The sequence below is a fragment of the Melospiza melodia genome, chromosome 4 (assembly GCF_035770615.1).
Source record: "Melospiza melodia melodia isolate bMelMel2 chromosome 4, bMelMel2.pri, whole genome shotgun sequence".
Classification (NCBI taxonomy): Eukaryota; Metazoa; Chordata; class Aves; order Passeriformes; family Passerellidae; genus Melospiza; species Melospiza melodia.
Genome location: NC_086197.1, coordinates 12,244,218 through 12,266,508, shown reverse-complemented (window position 1 = coordinate 12,266,508; position 22,291 = coordinate 12,244,218). Strand labels below are relative to the sequence as shown.

The window sequence follows — 22,291 nt, the reverse complement described above, 5'->3', positions numbered from 1 at the left end:
GAGCTACCTCCTGCTCTTTATGGGTCTCCCAAAACAGAGGGCTATTTTGTGTCTTCTGCATGAGGCAGAGATTCTACCCTGTGGAATGAATCTCTGAAACAATTCTGCAGAGTTCTGAAGAAAAGTCTGGAGCAAGTTCTTTCAGTTTTGAGTTTTGCCTGTTCAATATGCTCCTTGAAATTCTTTCAGACACCAAAATAGAACACAGAAATACTTGTCACAAGACAGCCTGTCTGAGCAGAAGGGATCCTGTCTACAAGCAGATTTGAAGACAAAAGCTGACCTGAGCAAAAGCCTGACCCCATAAATAATGAGCAACAAGAGACAGCAGCGCATCTCAGCAGCGACCCCTTCAGCAAACATTTGGGCTGCCTCTGGTTGGTCCATGCTGCAGAGCAGGAAGGCTGAGAGATTACCTCAAAAGCCAAAAAACCCCAAGGACTCAAGTTTTCATAAAATTACATCATTTAAAGAGATCAGTCCGTTTATCTTGTTAAAAATAATATAATCAGTTGATTTGATCAGTCATCTTCAAGGAGAGAACAAACTTTAGGACCAAGGAGTTCTTTACTGTGTTAGAGAACGGCATAATTACTCATGTCTGGAAAATAAAAAGGATAACTTAATATAAGAAAAATATTCCAACTTGTCAACCATGACAGAGATCAACCACAGTGACAAAACATCATGGAATGAGACAAATTCCCTACCTTTCTCTATCTTTCCAGTAGTACCAGAAGCATTTCTGGAGATATGTTTTTCTTAAACTCATATTCCAAGCTGCATGAGGTTATACAGCATGTAGCACATCAGGCCAGATGCTTTATTGATTTGTCCTGGCCTTAATTTCCCTGAGAATTCAGCATCTGTTTCCCCCTGTTATGCAACCTGAGCCCAGACCAAAAAAGCCACCCTGTCAAAGTGACCAGGACTGCACTGAGGGTCTGTGATCAGAGAAGGCTCTTTGTGCTCCACATGAGGATTGAGAAAAGCCAGGAAGAGTCCTCTGGTGTCTTCTTCTTTAGCCCTGCAGCTAAAAGCCAGGTGTTATGGTCTGCAGTCTTACCTGCTTTAAGCTGAATTCTGCAACAAGGTGAACTTCCTTGTGTTGAGGCTGTTGAATTAAGTCATACTGATAGCACAGAATTAGAAGCAAAAGGGAAAATGTCTTCTACATACCAAACATAAAGAGTTGAAATGTGGTAGGGACAAATGCTGCTTCTTCTGTTTTTTTTTTCTCTTCAGTTAAGAGCTAAGCTGAAATAAATATTTCATCAGAAAAATGCTCATCAGAAAAATGCTGTATTGTAGCCTGAGCTGAAATGCATCCTGTTCATGAATGTTTGTTGTTCTCTTGACAGTATTTGATATCTGCCATTACAGAAAAAACTTCTAGTTGGAGTATGAATTACACTTAAGATTATTCAAATTCTATTTTTTTTTTAATCTTTTTCTTTCCCCTGTGATCTTACACAAGATCAGATCACATGAACTTGTCCCCTCTGAAATCTGGAGGAGCTAGTCAGATAATATTGGGAGAATCAAGCTCATATTCAGGTTGGGTTTTTTTTCATTTTACTGCAGTATTTACAAAAGACTGAACAATTGTCAGCTCAAACAAATACCTGACTGACTCTGAAGGAAATGTCTCTGTGAAGCTTTTGCTCTCTAGAATTAATCAATTAAGTGGTCAAAGCTTAATTTCATGAAAAAGGCAGAAGATAATGTAACATTTAGCAACATGAAAAGGGGAAGTGCAGTCTGAAGAGAGACCTTGATTCCTTTGAATTTGAAGTAAATAACAGAGGGCTGCAGTAGCACAGTTCAAACACAGTCAAGATTTTAAAATGTGTCAAAACCACACATCTCAACTAAGGCTACAATCCAGAATTTGTACTTTCTCCTGATGAGCAGCTGTTTTAAATACTTACATTGCAGTTTAGCTGTACTCAACTGAAGAGGAAAAATACTCAAACAAAACTGAAAGAAACCGAAGTATTTGCCCTTACTATATCTCAGTTCTTTAATTTATAAATTGGGATGTTTCCCATTGCTTCTGGTTTTATGGTATCAACATGAATTAACAATTCAACAGCCACAACACGAGAGACAGAGAGATTTCACCTTGTTGCAGGTGCCAGGACTGCAGAGCACAACACCTGGCTTTTGGGTGCTGGACTAGAGGGTGCCAGAGAACCCAAAGAAAACTTTTTCAGTGTTCACTGGGAGCACTGCTGTTGGTTCCAATGTTTTCTAATTACAGGCACTGCGCAGTGTCCTGTGTGACTGTGGGCAGCACTCTTCTCTTGTGTTAGCTTCATTTTATCCATCTGTTTAATGGGTGTCAGCAGAGAGTGACTTGGCTTGGACTCAGGCTGGTGAAACATCTCATTGATCTGAACAGTTTTGGATGCAGCCTCAAGTGAAAAAAGCCTGAGTGAAAGAAGCATTCAGGAGAAGCTTTTTGTTTTTTTTCCTCTGCTATAAATTATGCATGAGAACATTATTATTGTCTTGATTCTCTCCTCTATTTTGAGATTATTAATCGAATTCCTGCAGAATTCTTTTTGGTCTGCAGCCTGTTTGCAAGCAGTTATGAGAATCTTTACTTGAGCAGCTGCTAACTTCCAGGTGAGACTGAAAATGCCCCCATCCTTCCCCATAAAATCAGAATGAAAGATGGAAATACAGGACCATGATTCTTGCATCCCTTACCTCCTATCTTTTACTCTAGTTCTGTAGGGTTTTATATGGTTTGTGCTATGCTTCCTTGTGTGTTCTCCTTAAGAACTTAGATCTGAGGGGAAATATCAGCTGTGGGGATTTCACCTTTCTGACAGGAAGAAGGGGAGAAAATGTTTGATTAATTAAGGTGAGTTGGCCAACATTAAATGTGCCCTTCCTTCAGGATCAAGGATTAATCTTAAACACAAATAATCTTTGTTCTATTCCATGTCCTTGTACACACCTTTCTAAATTCTCTTTCTCCTCAAACAAAGTCAATAGAGATGCAGGTCTTATAGAAGTATAAAAATCTTATCATAAGCTTATGATAATAAGTCCACAGAATCATAGCTGGGAACCTAAGCAATATGCCCTGCTTCTCCAACTGGAAGCACTTTGGATACTGAATTACCAGGGGGAAGTTGTTAACCTTGCAAGGCTAAGGCATGGAAGGTGGGGGAAATTGGGATCAAATGCAAGAAATGAGGAAAAGACTGCCTGGGTTTGCTGTGATGACCTCCTGTCCAAGAGGAGATAGAGTGTAACTGAGAAGGGAATGCCTCAAACAGAATTTCAAATGGAAAAACACGGGAAGTCTCTACCTGTCAAAAAGGCTGGAGTGATTTGCTTGCATCAGGTTTCAGTGAGCTGTTGAAAATTACAGTGAGATTAGGACCTCTCAGAAAATGTTACAAGAACATTCTGCAGTGAAAGTTTTTCTGCAGTTGAAACACTTACTACCTTCCCTATCTTCTTAGTATACCTTTATTTATGGATTAATTTTACTCTGAGTTAAATAGCTAAAGAAATATAAAATTAAATCATGTCATATTAGACCTTTCCATTAAATCCTGAGGCTTGACTCATTTGCATTTTGTTGTGGATTTATAATGCATGCTTATTTTAATTACTACTGCTGCACTTTATTTGTAATTGTCTGTGCAATGCCCAAGCACCTTGCTAAGTGGATAAGAAAGCCACTTTATTCCATAAGAACATAATTAATCCATTATTATTCATTATTATTTTTCCTGGAATGGACTGAAAATAATCAGTACTTTGAAAAATACAATACCAACAAATTATCTGTGGCAAAAATAATTTTAACAGAATTCAGGCTTTCCTTATCTTTGCCATTGCTTCCTTCCAGATACTATCTCTCCTAGAGAGAGAAGCAGCAGCATTTAACGACCTGAAGTTTGTGCTAAATGCCAAAGATGTTTGAAATCACAGATCTGTTGTGTTGTGTGTGTGTGTGTGGTGTTATCACAGGTCTCTCCCCCCTCATCCCTCCTGCTGCATCCTCTCTCCTCAGCTTCCTGCATGGCCTTGGACAAATCATTTACCCACTGTGTGTCTGCATTTCCGTTTTTCTGATGGCTACAATCCTGCCATTCAGTGTTCACCAGCCTGCAGAGCTGTGCAAATGCTGTGTGCAGGTATTGTGGCAGCACAATCACACGGCCTCAGTGATGGCTGGATAAAAGGGGAGGCATTTTCCAGCCATGCAGGATCTTCCTCACAGACAGAAAGGAGACATTCACTTTGTGGTGATGTGCTTGCAGATTCCTCCTGCATGAACACTCCATCTTCACTGCATTTTCTTATTACAGAGGATTATGCAACTCTCTTAACTCTTGAAGTTTTGTAAGGAAATCCTTGCATAGTCCCTCATGTTAGGCACAAAAGCATTCTGCTGCATTTCCTTTGGCACGTGCTCTCTTTAGTAAACCTGGAAGGTCAGGGCTGGTTGTAGCCTTTTTGTCCACCAGTTACAACATCTGCACAGAAAATAGGTTTCTTTCTTACTTTCCTACTAATCTGCTTGATTTTAGCTTACCAATACATGGTTGTAGGTCTCTGTTTAATTTATGACAAAGATTTATCAGTACAAATTAGGCTAATAAGGCTGACCAAGCAAATTAAAGGTGCAGAAACAGGGAGTGAATACATCAGGTTCACTTTGTGCAGTAAAAGTCACATCTGACAGGCATTGAAGCACCATGACACAAGACTTCCAGGCTGTTTTGCCCCAGCCCAAATCATCCAAATCAGGATTATTTTTTATTTTTCTTTAGTATTTCCTTAAGAATACATGCCATGACCTGCCTAGCTTTACCTGGATTGGCCAGTGTGATGTCTATGACCCTTATTTCTTCATCTCTTTTATCCAGCTGACCTGCAAAGGAACATGATGTCCACTGCAAAACCAGAACTCTGCACAGGGCTTGACTTAAGCTTTAAAAGAGCCTCCTCTGTTCTACCAAATAAGCAGTCTGTGTCTGAAGTCTCTCCTAACAATGATCTCTGTGTGTGCACATACAATTATGAGTGTGCACTAGTGTGCACCCTGTTTGTATCCCAGAATCTGCTAATGCCTAAATCATGTTATTTCAGTGCTGTCCCTGAACTCTGTTCCTGTAAGGCAAGACTCAAATTCTGCTGTTCAGTCCTGCCTTTGAAAGCAGACAGCATGCCAGCACAATTTCTCAAACTATCACTTCCACTCTGCCCCAAATATAGCTTAGGTGTTTTCACCTCCTGTCTTCCTGTGTGTGCCTTTTTTCACATTCCCCTGTAACCATCCCTCCCCTTGCTGAATAATGCCAGTTTCTGCTAAGTCAATCTCCTGTCATAAAACATTATTGACTCACATTAGGCAATGAGATGGAGGAACTTTTCCCATTCAGTTTTCCAATAAAATTATAAATGTGCCAGATTTGAATGCTCATATCCTTAGAGTTCACTCTGGGGTCTTCCCCCAACACACAGGGGAAATGTGGCAATGTTGAATGATACTGCAAAGCCACCTCTAAGTGCCTGCAAGAGAGCTGTGAATAGCAGCTCTGGTTCAGGAGAAGTCTGTGAACAGTTTCTAATCCTGGTGATTCTGTTTGCACCCGTTTGCATTCCTAAGGCTGTCTGTGAACAGAAGGGACTGGAAATACACCTTCCAGCTCATCTGAAACAGAGATTCTCTTTCACATTTCTTCTTTCCTCACTTCATGCATTCCTTGCTACAGAGCAGGTCTGGCTGATCTGAAAAGGCAAAATGAGAGTAGCTCTACACTCCTTGTAGAGTGCTTGTACTATGAGTCAAACCTACTGGCATGCTTGTCCAAAACCTGACTGCTCGTGATGCCTCCTGGGCCTTCTGCACTCACAGTGACTGGATAGGATTTTATCCATTACAGAAATAACCTCATGGACCTACACAGAGGTTACTGACTGTGATTGTATTACCTTTAACCAGGTTATTTACTGATGAATGTAATAGGAAGCACACAGTCTCTCTGACTCAAGGCTGTAAGTTGGCAAATACTTATGGCTGTGGATAAAGAAGGGCAAGAGAAGGTATTTCTTGAGAAACAAAGAAAACCTGCATGGAGTCTGACAGCAAAGGCCCTGCCTGTCTGCTCTCCCATCTACAGCACCCACACCCCTAGCAAAACTCCCTAACCCTGGCTTTCTTCCAAAGAACATAAAGGACACCAAAAATTCCAAGCAAGTTCCTTTAACATCCATTTTCCTCAGAAACTGCTGCTGAGACATTTAACCCTGCATTCAGGTTACACGAAGGACATTGAGGTGCTGGAGCAAGGCCAGAGAAGGGCAGTGAAGCTGGAGAAGGGTGCGGAGCTAAAGTTGTGTGAGGAATGGCTGAGGGAGCTGGAGGAGTTCAGCCTGGAGAGGAGGAGGCTCAGGGGAGACCTTGTCACTCCCTACAACTCCTGCAGATAGGAGGCTGTAGTGGGGTGGGGATCAGGACCTTCTCCCAGGAAACCAGTGACACTGCAAGGGAAAATGACCTCAATTTGCTCCAGGGGAGCTTTAGGTTGGGTATTACAAAAAATTTCTTCACTGCAAGAGTAGTTAAGCATTGACACAGTCTGTCCAGGGAAGTGTGGAAATCCCAAACAGAAGCAGACACGGCTCTTAGTGCAATGATTTAGGGGGCATGATGCTTTTCAGCCAAAGGTTGGATTCATGATCTTGGAGAACATCTCCAACCTTAATGATTCTGTTTCTAATCAGGTGAGCTAAAACCAGGGACGTTATCAACACGGCAGCCAAAACTAGACACAATGACTTAAATCACTCTGGAAAAAAACAAAAAAAAAAAACCCAAAAAACCCCCCAAAACTAAAGAAATCGCAAAGGCATCCTGGATAAGGAAAGCAGAGCAAGACTCAGAAACGCCACTCAGAGAGACGGAGACCGGGTACTGGAGGGTTGCGAAGGGCTCCGCAGGGCGCTCGCCCCACACGGGCCGCTCCGCCCGGCACCGGCACGGGGGCGCGGCCGCGTGGGCGGGGGGCGGCGGCGGGCGGGGCTGCCGAGGGACGGACGGAACGGGACCGAGGGTCGGACGGGACCGAGGGTCGGACGGGACCCGGTTCCCAATTCCCGGTTCCCGGCACTCGCGCGTGCGCGGCGCGGCCGGGGGCGGGCTCGCGCGGGGGCCCCTCCCGCCCGCTCCCGCTCCCGTTCCCGTTCCCGTTCCCGCCCGGCCGCGGGAGCGCGCGGCGGCGCGGGTGCGCGTGCCCGTGCCCGTGCTCGTGCCCGCATCCCGCGCCGCCGCTGCCGCCGCCGGAGCGCCGGCGGGCGGGCGGGCGGGCGTGCGGGCGGCGGGGCCCGCGCCGGCGGCCGGGGCATGGAGAGCCTGCTGGAGAACCCGGTGCGCGCCGTGCTCTACCTGAAGGAGCTCACCGCCATCGTGCAGAACCAGCAGAGCCTCATCCATACCCAGCGGCAGCGCATCGACGAGCTGGAGCGGCGGCTGGACGAGCTGAGCACCGAGAACCGCAGCCTCCGCGGGCAGCAGCAGCAGCAGCAGCAGCAGCCGGCGGCCCCCGCCGAGCCGCCCGCGGCCCCCGCCGAGCCGCCCGCGGCTCCCCCGGCCGAGCAGCCCCCGCCGCCGCCCGCGGGCCAGCCCGAGCCGCTTCAGCACCACCAACAGCTCCCGGCTCAGCCCGCGGGCAAAGCGGCACCGGCGGGGCCCGGCGGCGGCGGCAGGGCTGCCGGCCACCAGCACCCCGCGGCGCAGCCCCACCAGCACCCCGGCGAGAAGGACGGCAGGGACAAGGGCTGCTGTGCCGCGCTGCTCCAGCACAAGACCCCCCAGGCCATCGGCAAAGGCGTCCTGAGCCGGAGAGCGGAGTAAGTGCTCAGGGGAGAGGGGGCGGGCAGCGGTGGCGGCTCCCCCGGGCCCGCATCCAGCCGGGAACTGGGTTATACCCCCTGCAGCCTCGCAGGGAGGGACAGGCAGTGTGTGGGTGGGTGGGGAATCCCTCCCTCGATGCGTTCTCGGCGAGAGCAGTGCAAAGAGGAGCAAGGATGCTGCTTCCAAGAGGCATCAGCCTCCCGCTCCGCTGCGCTCGTTCCCGTGGAGAAGTGCCTGTACCCCTTGGGCAGCGCACCCGCGGTGCTCACACACGGCAGCGTGCCCTCATTGTCTGACAGAAATAAATAACTCCGTGATCGACCGTGAGTGCGGCTCAGCCTCGCAAAGCACAGCAGCGCTGTGGGCGCTTCTGCTTGCCTTAAGTTGCTGGTATCTGTGTAAAAACCCCATCCTCCCTGGAGCGAGCTGGGGTTTTCCTGCCCTCGCTGATGTAAGGGGTGCATTACATTGCACGTGGTGTATACAGATGCAGTGCTTAGGTTTGACATTTAGGGTGCTTATCGCCCTCGCGTGTGGGTTGTCTTTTTTTTTTTTTTGTGGTGGTTTGTTGGGTTTGGGGTTTTTTTGGTGCGTGGCGTCTGACACTGATCCAGCACTCCAAAAGGACAAAGTATTTTTTGCTGGTGTCTCATCTTCAGTGAAGAAAGCTTGACTACTAGTACTGAATACTGAAATGTATTGGGTGTGCATGAATGTATAGTAAACAAGGATGAGCATTCCAGCACTATAGGTGGAAAGGGCTACTATTGAAGAGCAACATTCTCTTGGATTATGTATTCAGGATATGCCATCAGTTCACCAGCTGGTAATTACAGCTGCAGTCAGTATTGTAATTTCCTTTGTTTAGGCACTTGGAAAGCAGGGGGATGTTTTCTGGTTGAAAGCCAGAGTTAGTAAAGTTAGAAGGAGAAGGAGCATAGTTTCTGCTGTGGCTTCTTTTAGATAAGAAAGAAACTAAAATAAGTAGTAAAACTAGATCAAATGTCTTTCCTAGAATTGTCTTTGTCATAGTGATGTCAAAACAATTGAAGTGCACAACACACAAGTACATATGAAGCACACAAATGAAGTACACAAGCTTTTTGACAATTTAAATAAAGGGACCCTTCTCTCTTGTGTTTGTTTTGAATACACAAGCAGAACTACAACATCGAGCTGGATTTTCCACTGGTGTAAGTAGAGTTACACCACTTCATAACAGCTCAGCATCTATCATGTGATTCTGTGAAAATCAGTGAAGGTATTGCTGTTGAAAGAAAGGCTGTTAAAGGAATACGTGCGGTCAAGGCATGCTTGAATCCCAAAAAGCATCGGCTTGCTTCTAAAATACTGCACCGTAAGACTCAATTTTTCAATCACAACTTAGAGGAAGTGAGTGGGCTCCTCAGAGTATTAATGCAGGTAGTAAGCCTTTGCAGGATCTGGCTCTTATTCATCATGAAATAGCTAGAGTTTAAAAAAAGAAGTGGGGCCAGATCCTGAACTCATGCCAATTGGTGTAAATCCAGAATAGCATCGTTTGAATCCCTCAAGTCAAACCACTAAGAAACTCAAATGAAAATGGATAATCAACCTCATTGTTTTTTAAGGAGTGACTCCCTGCAGTGAAGGCTCTGTAAGAAGCATCATCTCGGCGAGGGCTTTCCTTGCTTCTGCACACAGTTTCTAACATACGTCATTTCACAGACTGAGGAATCAATTTCTCTGCATAGGACTAAAGACTTCCTCCTTATCTGAGCTCTTTTTGCAGTGGGGTTTGACTGGGGGAAGAATTGTAGGGTTTTTTCCTTCATGCCAAAATGCACAAAGAGAAGTGCATTAAGAACCCAGCTGATTGCTGGTATATCATATGACGATCTTTCTGTTTCAGAGAGGTAGACAGAAGGTTGGATGGAGCCTTTTGTGTGGAAAGTCAGGGCTGCTGCTGGGGATAACAGAGCAATCCCTGCAGCGTTCTTTGCTCAAGAAGATTAAAATAGACTGCTTCTGTTTCCTTCTATAGCTTAGGCAAACCAAAATCTTTGTATAGAAAAGGAAATATGAGAGATGCCAAACAGTCCACATTTCTCATTTCTGCAGGGTCTTCTTTTCCCCCCACTGATTGTGTATACTGAGTTTTGTACTCTCTCGTCTCTGATTGTTAGAGGGAAAGCAAAGAGACTGCAAAACCTAACTTAAAGGCAGCTTGGATGGAGGGTGATGAATCTTTCACCAACAATTGACAGGATGCCCAATATACCTTATCATTCAGCTTGCCAACCTGTGAGTTGTATTTTTGCTTTTGTGTGACAGCAGGGCACATACATGTTAATACCTGCACAGACCAGGTATCTGCTCTCTCTTCCTTCCTCCCCCCATGTCCAAACATGTTTTTCCCTGTTATAAACTCTGAAATTCAACGTTATCTATTTTTTTTTTCTCTTTAGCCAAGAGTAGAGGACTGACTGCTCACTACAGAAAATGGCCACTCTAAACATGACAAAAAGAATATTTTAGCATGTTGGGATACAGGGGCTGAAAGCAGGGGTTAAAGCAGCACCCAGGCAGTGCCCAGCTGTCTCTGCCCAGAAATGGAATTTCCTCTGCCTTCACAAAACAGGACGTTCTGGCAATGTGTTTAAGGGTGGACTTGTGCTGGTCCTTCTCACCTCAGACACAGCCCACGGATTTTGCTCATTTTGAGTCAGGTTTGAGGTTTTTTTGCAGCCCAGCTTACCTCAGGCTCTGGATAGAAGTGAAGATCTGAGCTTTTGGACACGTGTGACTATTCATGTCAGCTGGAACAGTCTTCTGCAAGGGATGTCTTCTGCAAAAGAAGCATCTCTCTTATTTTAAAGAAAACTTCAGTCTTATTTTTGCTGTTAGTTTTTGTAAAAACTGACAACTTTTTTTTCTTTAAAGCTTAAAAAAAACCAAACCCAAACAAAACCTACATTTTAAAAGGGAACAAAACCAAGATTATGTAAATGGCAAAGGCAGAAGCATTCCTGACCTATGCAGAGACCCCTAATTGTTGCTGCATGTCTTTGTGTGGGAAAGGTGGTACTCAGCTTTCCTATGAAAGAAGAGGAAAAGAAGAAAGATTTTTGTGGAGATTTTCAGCAAGAATTAGGCTGATTATTATTCCACGGCATCTGTCTCTTTCTACCTTAGGAGGCTATTGCATAAGCACCTCACAGTTTTAAAAACAAAAAAATAAGGTCATTCGTCATGGAATGTTTTACTTCAAAAAAATGCAGGTTGCCAAATTAGCATAGCTCAGATCACCCTTGCCAGGCAGCCTCTTGTCTAAAGGGACCATCCCAAAGTGTCGGCAAATTCTGTGAATATAAATTTTCCATCCCTTTTTATCGGAACACAACCTCCCTTGCCAGTCCCCAGTACCCTTCACTGAGTATCAGGGAAATGCCACAGGGTTGAATTTAGCAGATTAAGTCTAAATGACCCAAATCCTGCTGGTTTTTATCAGAGAAACTCTCAGTAGGAGCTGTCTATGGAAGGACTCCTGTTCTGAGCCCAGGAATTAGCAGGAAAACTCACTCTGATAAATACAATTAGAATAATAGCTAATAATCCTTTATAGTTCCTTCCATCAAAAGACATGGCTGCAATTCACAAACATTCTGTGTTAAAGTGGCATTAAAGTCTTCTTTTAACCATGTCATCAGCAGTGAAAAGAAGACATAGAAACAGTCTTTGTCTAGCATGACATAATGGATCTAAGTATTGTCTCAAAATTATTAGCCTGTGTTTGGTCTACAAGATAACTCCTCACGTAAAACAAACTCCATGAATTCTTAGAAGAATTTTTCTAAAGTCACGTTTTCCCAGAGGTCTTAAAGCTCATTTTGGATTTGCCTTGGACTGAAATCTGTATTATTTTATTTTGTACTGAATTAGGATAGAATTTTTTATCTCAGTAAAGAGGCAAGTTTTAAAAGATGATGTTGAAGTCACTTATTCCTCTTGTGTTCTGAGACTGCTGGGGTTTTTTGTTAATTTCAAAAGCTCAATTATGTAACTTTAAAATAAAGATATTGCATATGCAGAGGTGCTGTTTTCCATAATTTTTCTTTTTAACTATGCATTGATGTTCTATTCTATGGATTATCTCCAGGGTAAAGACATTAGAAAAAAATCCTACTGATTTCAATGGGAGCTAACAACAACTGTAAATATTATGGTTTACCATTAACATATTTTGCTATATTTGCGCATTGCACCAGCACAAAAAAACCTGCAGCAATTAAAAAAGAAGATCAGAACAATTCCAAATGGCTGATGTACCCCAGATATCCATTATTTTTTCACTTTGGGCACAAAAGGAATGCTACTTTTGCCCTCTTCTTTCAGTGCCTCAGATTTCCTCCAGCATATTTCAGGGTTTAACTCCCCTGAGCTTTCACACACCAGAAATAGTTGCATTGGTGCTGCCCTGGCTTCTGCAAATCCCTGCTAGCAATGTTCTGTCTCAGCATCAGAAGTTATTTGGAGTGGAGTACTGTAAGCAGGTTTCAAATGACAGAGGTCTGCATTGGCACAGCTTCACAGATGCTCAAGTCCTGCTTAGATGATTTTGGCATAAAGAGCACACTGAGAGGAAAACAGAAAGTAGATTCTACTTGACTACATCTAATTTAAAGATATATCCATGCTGCTTCCATTGCAGTCAGCTAAGACATACTTTATAACATATACTTGCAATCAACTAAGACATACTTTATAACATATACTCACAATCAGCTAAGACACACTTTATAACTTCCATCTCAATAAGCTAAGACATACTTTATAACATACACTTTATAACTTGCATTTTACCTACATCAGGGCCTGTAAAATCCTGGGCAGAGGAGTATGGAGTTAGTGATTCATGAGAATATTTCAGAAATAATAGATGAAGTGAGAGATGGAAAAGGATTTAGCTTAGGAAGGGTTCAGGATGAAATTTAGCTATAAAATTGCTGAGTAAGGACAGCACAAGGAGTTCCACAGGGATAAGACTTCAGTAGGATGCTGTATAAAGTCCCAGCCAGAGGAATACAGTGTCAAGGCTAAAATTTCTATTGTGGGAAATCCAGGAAGGAATTTTTGTGAAACAATGTCTAGCAGGCTTTGGAATAGCAAAGACTTGTACTCATAATTTAGCAAGAGGAGCTGGGGGCTGAAAACAACATCAAAAAGCTGAAATTTAAAATACCTGAACAAGAAGGGATGCAAATGCATTATTTTTTGGGGTTTTTTTTTTTGGGTTTTTGGGGTTTTTTTAGTAAGATGGTGATATTTTTATGTCACTCAACCTTTCTTCCATATGCTTTGTATCACCCCATTTGCTGTCACTTTCCAGGCAGATCCAAGTTAAAACTCTGTGAGAAGATTTCAGGACCAGGGGACTCACATGGCAACACTGTTAGCATTCCAAATAATATACACAGGGCTGGTTGGTAAAGTATTAAAGGGGAAAATGTCCCAGCTGAGTTTGTGTTAACAATGTCCTTGAGAATTTCTGCCAGGGCCTCAGTGCCAGGTGGCTCTTGGCAGCAACTTCCACATCCCTCATTAAATGATGTGCACAGGAACATAATACAGTTTAGGCATGCTTCCGACAGTTTATGCATGCAGCAGGTGAGATCTACTTATCTACTTTTATGAGAGAGACTGCACACATTCCCACCAACGCCATATTTAAAATTATTTACACTTTTAGTCAGAACAAATCAGAGAAATCTCACTTCAGGATGCTCATCTAGTCCTTAGATAGTGCCAGAACAGAGCCTGTCAACTGGAATTTGGGTCTTCTAGTAATTATGGCATCTACTTACTCTTTAAAAAAAGTTCACATGATAAAATGATGTGCACTTCTGCAAGCAAAAATACCTCTACACAAATATATAAATTAGACTGTAGAAATTTCTCAGCTGTAGTTTTTTCCTTTTGCCTTGGAAATCAGGTTGAAACAGGAAAAAAGAGCTACTGCCTTTCATAATCTTTCTGTATATAGGGTTTATTCATCTTCTGCTTTCTCTGTTATTTTCCCTATAAATGCCATTTTAGATTGCTTGTTTTCTTCTTTCTTTTCTAGTTCAGCAGTGGTTTATTTCCCTTTTCCAGTCTCAGTTATGAAACCTTTTGTTTTTCTCCCTTAGGAAAACGTTGTAGAAAGCCAGAAATAATTCTCTGTTTAAGAGATGGAATATATTTTATTTGCTTTAGAATTACTTGTAGCCTGTGCTTGTTACTTGGTCCACATTCCATGAAAGTAAATAAGAAAAAAATAAAAGTAATTTATAAAGACAGAGTCTGAAAATTTTCTCTTTTTTTCCTATTTTTTAAACATTATATATATATATATACACACACGCACATATATATACACATATGTATATACACACATATATACACACATATGTATATACACACACACATATACATATACATATATACATACACACACACACACACACACACACACACACATATATATATATATTTATATATTCCTTTTTTCCCCCTCAAAGAGATGTACCTTGAAACAAACTGTTATTATTCTTATGTTCATCTATTCTGGAATATGTAATTTCATTTAGTTAAGCCATAGGTGAGAATATGATAGTCTTGACTGTTGGATTTGTTCTGCCCAATGGCTCTATTTAACATCTCAGTTCAAGCATTAGACTAGCAGTCCTAAAATCAAACTTTAATGCCTCCTAAATTTATTTTTAACAGACTTGTGATGCTGGACTGACCCTTTCATCTCTATGTATTTTAAGATCTGTGACAAAGCAGTTGGAGATCTATTGTTATAGACAGGAGTAGGCAGGTAGATCAGGAACAATCCTTTTCTAAATTCCAGCATAGGAAGCAGCCTAAAGCTGCTGTCCTTTCTTGCAATGTGTACTGCAAGGCAATATGTATATTTGCACATAAAAAGAATGTATTTGCATGAGCATTTGTCCACAGCAGTGTCTCAGAGCCAAGCTGAAACAGCACCTAGTTTCTGTGCTTTTTACATACAGAAAAGCAAATCATCTGCTGGAGGAAATCAGTGCATCTTTACTGATGTCAGTACAGCCCTGACAATTTGCATCACCTGAGGATCTGAAGCAGATTTTGTGTATCTTTCCTCACACAGAAATGCACATCCCTCCACTGGTGTAAATGAGTGCTGATAATAGCAATGGATAGCAATGCACAGAGATAATGGTGAACAATGAGAAAACCATTAAGCAGCATTCTCATTCTCCCTGTAATAGGTTTGTGATGTTCTCTTACAGTATTTTAATACAAGGTGGTAGGAGCTTTGTTGCTGCAGGGTTATAAAGACATATTTGCTCTTTAGATAATGATTTTTTTTATTTTCTCTGTGCTGTGTTTGCACAGCCTTCTCCTCACACAGGTATTATTGTATTATCTTATGCTCATTGCTCAGCCCTTATTTTCATGTGGTCTAAAGTTGCACTTTCTGAGAGACATAGAAGTGGATCAATATCTTCCATGATTAATCACATCTAAGAGAGACCATTTTGATGAAATTGAAGTGATTTTAAATACAAAATTAAATCTTATCCTTCCTGCCCTCTTCTAGCTGGAAACAAGGGGATCTGTGATCTGCAGAGCTAATGAAGCTTGCCTTCCAGAAGATTTGTGTCACAGTTACATTTTCTGATGCATAACAAGATGTGAGTTCTGATCTGAGCTTCTCCTGCAGTTGAGGCTTTTATAACATCTCACTCCAACATGGGGACTTCTGTGTGGAGAAATGGCTTCAGTTCACTCAGCAGCAGCCTTTTCCTCATAGGAGAGCCTACAAAGTTCTCTCTATTACACCCTGCCAGCCACTTTTATGGAACTTGCTAGAGGTTAGTATCTCTAAAATCACTGTAACTGACTCAAACTTGGTTGAAACTCTCTGTGGGATTTGCAGTTACAAAGCAGAAACCAACACAGACACATACACACACAGAGAGAAAGAGAGAGACACAGGCATAGGAGGAAAAAAGGAAAATATTATATGGTCACAGAACTCACATTTTGCTTAGGAACCCAGGGAATAAAGACCAAGTCCTAGATCAATGAAGCAATGTGCATCAGATGGCTGAACAGTCCACTCCAAATCTGTGACCCTGTCTTGGAGCTGGTGTTCTGTTTTAATAGCTGCTTAAAACTCTTGGAATATTAAAGGTAATGAAGATTTGGGGAATTACTGTAGGAATTCAGGAGACACACAGTAGAGGTTTACCACTGGCAATGGAATCTGTTGCTCCTCCTGGCTTTCCATATGAAGTTGGTGGATTATCTTGTTCACCTGCTGCTGAGGAAGTTACTACTAGAAAGTTTATATTTGTTCACTAAAGCATCTATGTCATTCTCAAGAGAAGTAGAAAATTGACACTGAAATGAATATAGATCTTAAGGAGGCTTGGGATATCCTTCAGGTTTTGCTGAACTTTGGATGTTTCTTCAAATTCTGACCTTTCTATTAAAATTCAGGACACTGCTGTCAGTCTGTTTGCCATGTTGGTTTCTAGGCACTCCTCTGAAGTGGTTCACATTATCCTGCTCCAGTGTGAGAATTGTTCTTACACTGTTTCTTCTTCAACCCCAACATCCAGCATCTTGGTATTGCAGTGCCTGGGTGGACCCTGCCTCCATGGAGCATCCTTCCATCTGCCTCCTGGAGCAGAGTTGTTTGGCCTTAAGGTTCTTCACACACTTTTTCAGTGATAGCATTTTTGAAAATGGAAGGTATCTCTCCATATTTATAGAGATTATTTCCTTTCTTTTTACCTCAGTTAAGGAACCAAGCTCAGCCCTCTTTTCTTGATTTTTCCCCCTCCTGTGAGGGATCCTGATTCTGCCTCTTTTGGACAGTTCAGCTCTTCACTCAGTTCAGAATTCTCACAGATGTCCTTGTCTTTAATTTGCTGTTTTTTAATTTGCAAATCCGTTCCCTGTAGGGCACCAGTAAATTGCCTGTGTCTGCCTAGGTACTCTCATGGCCCCCTTCACCAATAGTAGCTGAGTATCTGGATTTGTCCTGATATCCAGGGACACTGGACAACTGACCTTCATCTGAACTAGCAGGGAATCTGGGGAATCTCCTACCTTTGCTCTGAGGATTCACTGATTCCCATGCCAAAGATCTCTCCGCAAGTTATTTTCTTCCATAATGTTCTGTGCTAATAAATCTATGTCCAGTCAAACTTCTGAAGCAGATAGACTGCGTGGCTCAGTAGTTCATGCTATTTCACAATCTAGGTAGGTCTGAGATCCAGATTCTGTCACCACTTAAATGCAAATCTGCTTGGCTGAATTCACTTAACTAGGTGGCTTTGAATTGGAAGAGACATGAGATAACATCATACACATCTGATGTTACAGATGTTCTTGAGCTGACTTCCATCCCACCACTGGGACTGGTTAGAGTTAGCTCTGCATACTTGCCATGACATCCATTTGGGATGGCACAGCTGGAAAGCTTCCCCCAAGAATTCTTTATTACTCCTATGGGGACTGTGATCTCCATGTTAGCTTCAGGAACATGCAAAGCTCTTTGCTTGTTTCTGCTGAGAAAGGGGTGAGTTTCTCCATTTTGTTAAACTGAATACAGAAATATTTTCCTCACTAGACATGCTCTGACTGGAACTATTACACCACCTTTATCACCTCTTTTACCATGGCTCCTACAGCCATGTGTACAAGCTGATAGGGAATACCAGATTGTATCCTCATTGGAAGAAAAGTGTTGGCAAAAAGTTTGAGTCTCAGACATTTAAAGGTTTTATTTAAAGGTATTTATCCCTAAAATGGAAGAAAAAAATCTACTGGTTTTTAAGGCAGGGATCAGACTTCTGCCAAACTGTTTGCTTTCAGCAAGTTATTTTACAGGCAGGCAGAAGAAAGGAAGTTCTGTGGCAGGGGAAGAGGAGGAGAAGAGGATGAGAGGCATCTAGAGTGTGTCTCTGCTTTCTGCTAAGGGCAACCCTCAGGCTGGCTTTGAGTCTATATTAACTCAGTGTTCAAATCCCAAGCCTGGCAGCATGGCAAGAGCATTGCCTCAGGAGTGCATCCCAGCAGTGTGCACATCTGCCTGCTCCCTGCAGCCTCTGCAGCACTCAGAGGTGGGATATCTCCATATCTCCAAAATCATGCCATAATTTGGGCTTCAGCAGAGGATGTCTGTGCAGGAGGCTATGAGGTGATGGAAGAGTGGGCAGCAGTAGGCAGGAGTTACAAGGGTAAGGAGAGAAGACCCAGTGAAACTGTGGAATGGAGAAGGGCCAGGAGCCCCAGCAGAGGCTCCTGTGAAGTTTTTGAATGTGTGGTTCATTTACATGTGCAACTGTAATGACAGGGGTTTATGTTCTATTTTTATGAAGCCTCTCACACAGAAGAAATTAATAATAAACAGCAAACACTAAACATTTATCCTTAACAGGTACCAACTGGCTGAAGCCCAGTAGGCAACTTTTAGGCATAAGGAAGGAGCCAACTGCTGCATGCCCAGAGTTTATGTGACTAGCTCCCATCACTGTGGGGTGAGAGGTTTATCAGATCTCATAAAGCAATGCAGTTTAACCTGGCTGGACAATGCCTGGGAGATCTCCAAGAAATACCCAGAGTGCTAAGAAAGGACAGTGGAGTATGTCTGCAGGTAGCACAGTTCTTGGGATGTCTCTGCCTGTCATTTATACCTCTGTTTTTCGGGTTAAATGTTGGGGGCCCCCTCACACACAGAACAAAAGTGTTTTCCCTGTTCACATGCCAGAGTAAATTCATCCTCACACATCTCTCACTGTTTTGTCTCATTGACTACAGGCCTCCTTCATTGTCTTCATCTTGTGAACTTGTTTTCTTTTGTGTGATGTAGGTTTGAGATGCTGACAAACCCTCACTAAGCAATTTACATCCTGCTACCTCAAGCACAAATAGTAATATAAAATAAAAGGAATCAAAGCCCATGTTTTTGCTGCAGTTCTTTACAAGGCTTCATTGCAGTCTGCTATGAAAGAAACTGCAGTCTGCTACTAGAAACACTTGCATTTAAGAGATGAGCACAAATACACATTAATGTTACATTTTAGAGTGCTTTAAGAAGTAATGCACTTACTCACATGCAGAATATTGCTAGTAAATGTCCCTACCAATATCTAAAAGTGCACCAAGTAGCAAGCAGGTAAGCTCTAGTATACCTCTAACCATGGCAAGATCTTGTGGCAGGATGAATAATAGAAATACCATGCAAATGTAAGTAATAATAATAACAATAATAATAATGTCTCTTCTGCATTACTGTCTAGCAGTAAACCCTTCAGTCCTTACAAAGGCAGTTCTCATTTGACAGGAGGGAATGAAGACATGGAAAATGTTTTGCTAGAGTTCACCCAACCAGTCAAAGCTGAGAGTAAAACCTGTGTCCCAGGGCTCTGATCGGTCAAGCAGGCACAGTGCCTTGAAAGGAAGAGACAAACGGGACAGGAAGCGTTAAATGTTATCAGGTCACTTCTGTGGCACTAATAATGTTCCTCTAAATCATGAAATCTGATTTACTCCCTGGACAGCTTGATTACAGAAAAAATTTTGGCCAATTAAAGATCTGTAATTTGGCCAAAAGTCCTTAGCAGACATTCATGATCGGTGTCAGTTATGTACACTAAAAAGAATGAGCAGTGGAGGCTGGAAACAAAACTGAATATTGAATTTGAGGAGGAACTGAGACACGTGGTTTCAGGTTGGCAGGGCTGTGAATGTGCATTACATGCAAGTCCAGCAAGGTTTCTTGCAGCAATGAACCATTTAGGAGTTGCACAGAATGATGAGGGGTAGAGAGAAAACAAAGGATAAGAATCTATTGTCTGCTGTTTCAGTCTGCTTTGATGGCAGAAAACTTCCCTAGCACATGGAAGACACCAGAAATATTCCTCTCATGGAAGCCAAAGGAAAAGCCTCTTACAGCGGCAGGCATTGCATGCAGCCAGGGAAGTAAAAAGTAATCATCACACACAGAAGTGCACGTCAGTAAGTTGACAGAGGATCTTCTTCAAAAAACACTACCTAGCATGACACACTTTCTTCTTCCCACTGCTGTATTTCCCCTCCCCCTGTTCTCCTGTTAAGTACAGAGCCATAGAGGGGTCTGCAGCCTTGTCCCCTCATCACCTTGCACTATCACAGCAGTACATGCAATCACCAAGTCATGCAAACAAAGCCTTGTGCTGTGAGATCTTTCCTGCCTCACCTAAGAACAGCTCTTGTGTGATGGATACGTCTGGCTTAATTGGATTCTGGACTGAATTTTAATGTCCAGTAATAAGAAGAGCATTTGTGTTTGCTCATCCCTCCTGGTTGTGGCACAGGCTTTGATGGTAACAAGTTTCATTAGCTCATCCTGATTAGCTTTTACCCAGGGACATCACTCTGAAATGGATCCTCCATCCTGCCTGGTTTCCCATTCTTTGCTGGGGCACACCCAGTGGTTCACAGACCCAGTCTGGTGCATGGATGAGGGCAGGAACACCCAGGGAATTCTTACAGACCTGGCACCACACTCAGTCCTGTATTCAGTGTAGCCTAGGCTGCATTTGTTAGCAGCAGAGTGGCAAGGGAGAGGGCAAGCATGCCTTCAGGATGTGAATGTGCCTTGGATGATTTTGGAGTTTCTTTCTCCTGCCAGGAGGGGTTATTTGTGTTGGTTACTTTCTCCTCTCAGTTTGTACTGTAGGACAATACTGATTTCTTCAATTTGAAAAGACTGAGGACCTTGGAGTACCACGATCTCACTCTCTTGCCATTATCTTCCAGCTCTATTTTTTTATTTCTCCATTCTGGTGTTATTTCCTGCTGTTGAATTCCCTGAGGTGAGCACTAACCAGAGGCAAAATTAGTAACTGTTCTCCAGGGATCCAGTGTGGCACTGGTTGGAGATATTTCACAAAAAATAGTTAAAATATGACCAATTTAATGACATTTCTCTATTTCTAATCCTTCTGTTAAAGTCACAAAGTGCTTCCTTGTGGTACAGTGGCTTTTGCAAAGATAGCAAGAAAGATACTGGCCTTCAGGAAAAGACCTTAGAGCCCCTCTCCAAACTTCACTCGCTTCTCCGGACAGCACCTCCAGTTTGTTCTTACTGAGTTCACCTTTATTCCTCTTCCTCACTTGCTATTTTAACCTCTTTGTGTCCCAAACCTCCGTTCTACAGCTCTGCTTTGAGAGCAGAGGGTGAGAGCTACACTGAAAGTGGCTTTGTTTGAATCCAGCAGTGCTGAGAACAAGGCTGTGAGGAAAGTTTCTGCTGCTTAATTCCCAGGCAGCTCTTGGGAGGACAGGGAGCATGGCATGCCAGCATGAACTGAACAGTAGGATAGGTAGGATGATACACCTGTATCCTGATTAGAATATCACAATATATTGGGATATCTTGATTAGAATATATATAGCCATATATAGTCACTCACTGTTGTCTCTGAATTGTCTAAGTGAGATGTGCTTTATGTCACCTCTACTCAGTTTTTATAGCTGGTGACTTACATGGGTTTCAGAAACCCACTGAATTAACAAAATCATCAGTAAGGATAGATGGAAGGGAATATTTACCAATGTTTTTTTAAAAGAACTTCACATTTAATTGTTTTATTTAGTGGTGCAGTGATGAATACAGAAAAAAGTCAGCTCTTTTGGACTGTTTTCTGCATCAAAAAGTAACTGAGCACATTCTGAACCTGGGACTAAAAATGCCACAGAGACAGCTTAAGAGAAAGCAAAAAAAAAGTCATGCTACAAGAATGAAAACTAAGCAAGAGGAGCCAAGGTTGGGAAACTTCTGACAGAGCATGAAAAACCAGAGGTGGGAGTTCTCAGTAGGAAAGCAAAATGCAGATGGAAGCAAGCAAAATGCTGTCTACCTGTCACCAGTTCCTGCCCTACTGAAACAGAGAGCCACAGTTACATGTGCAACTCAAATCAAGCATGGCCTTCTGACCAGAGTCTGTGGGGCTAAAAGATTCCTCTTTTAGGAGGAGTCTCTCTCTGTCACTCTTTTAGACATCCTCTTTTGCCCCTCCATTCCTGAGCTGTTGTGGCAGGTGCTGTGGGGTGAGCAGCAGCCGTGGCTTTGCTTTGGCACAAACTTCAGAGATTTATTTATCAATACTAATGCTGCAATGGAGGATTCCATTGAAAAAATAAAAATAATAGTTTTTGTCTACTACCACTACCCTCTGCTAGCTGGGGAGACCTGTGGCAGACCATGGAGTGGCTACCATCCCATGAGGCTGCTGTTGGGAAGGATGAAAGTTTGACAAGAAAGTCTCATGTATGCTTAGGAAAAAATTTCTAAATGTAGAGTCTGATGAAGGAATAGAGATGGAATCAAGTTTTGAT

At 42.8% G+C, this 22,291-nt stretch overlaps 2 protein-coding genes across 6 annotated transcripts in view; one reads left to right on the top strand and one right to left on the bottom strand.

The window, feature by feature from the left end:
* Positions 1 to 7,483, bottom strand: part of WASHC1 (WASH complex subunit 1) — a 57,526-nt gene extending 50,043 nt beyond the window's left edge. The window contains exon 1 of the mRNA XM_063153922.1: positions 7,435 to 7,483. Within this exon, the coding sequence (XP_063009992.1) occupies positions 7,435 to 7,468 (34 nt within the window). The 5' untranslated portion in view covers positions 7,469 to 7,483. The remainder of the gene's footprint in view (positions 1 to 7,434) is intronic.
* The window catches only part of IQSEC3 (IQ motif and Sec7 domain ArfGEF 3), a 97,459-nt gene continuing 82,530 nt past the window's right edge, over positions 7,363 to 22,291 (top strand). For 4 of the 5 annotated variants that reach the window (XM_063153912.1, XM_063153915.1, XM_063153913.1 and 1 more), the window contains exon 1: positions 7,838 to 7,884. Coding sequence is in view for 1 of the 5 variants with exons in the window: in XM_063153911.1 (XP_063009981.1) it covers positions 7,379 to 7,884 (506 nt within the window). In the remaining 4 variants the exon portion in view is untranslated. Of the gene's footprint in view, positions 7,885 to 22,291 lie in introns of all 5 variants that reach the window. The other variant, XM_063153911.1, reaches the window with a different exon arrangement.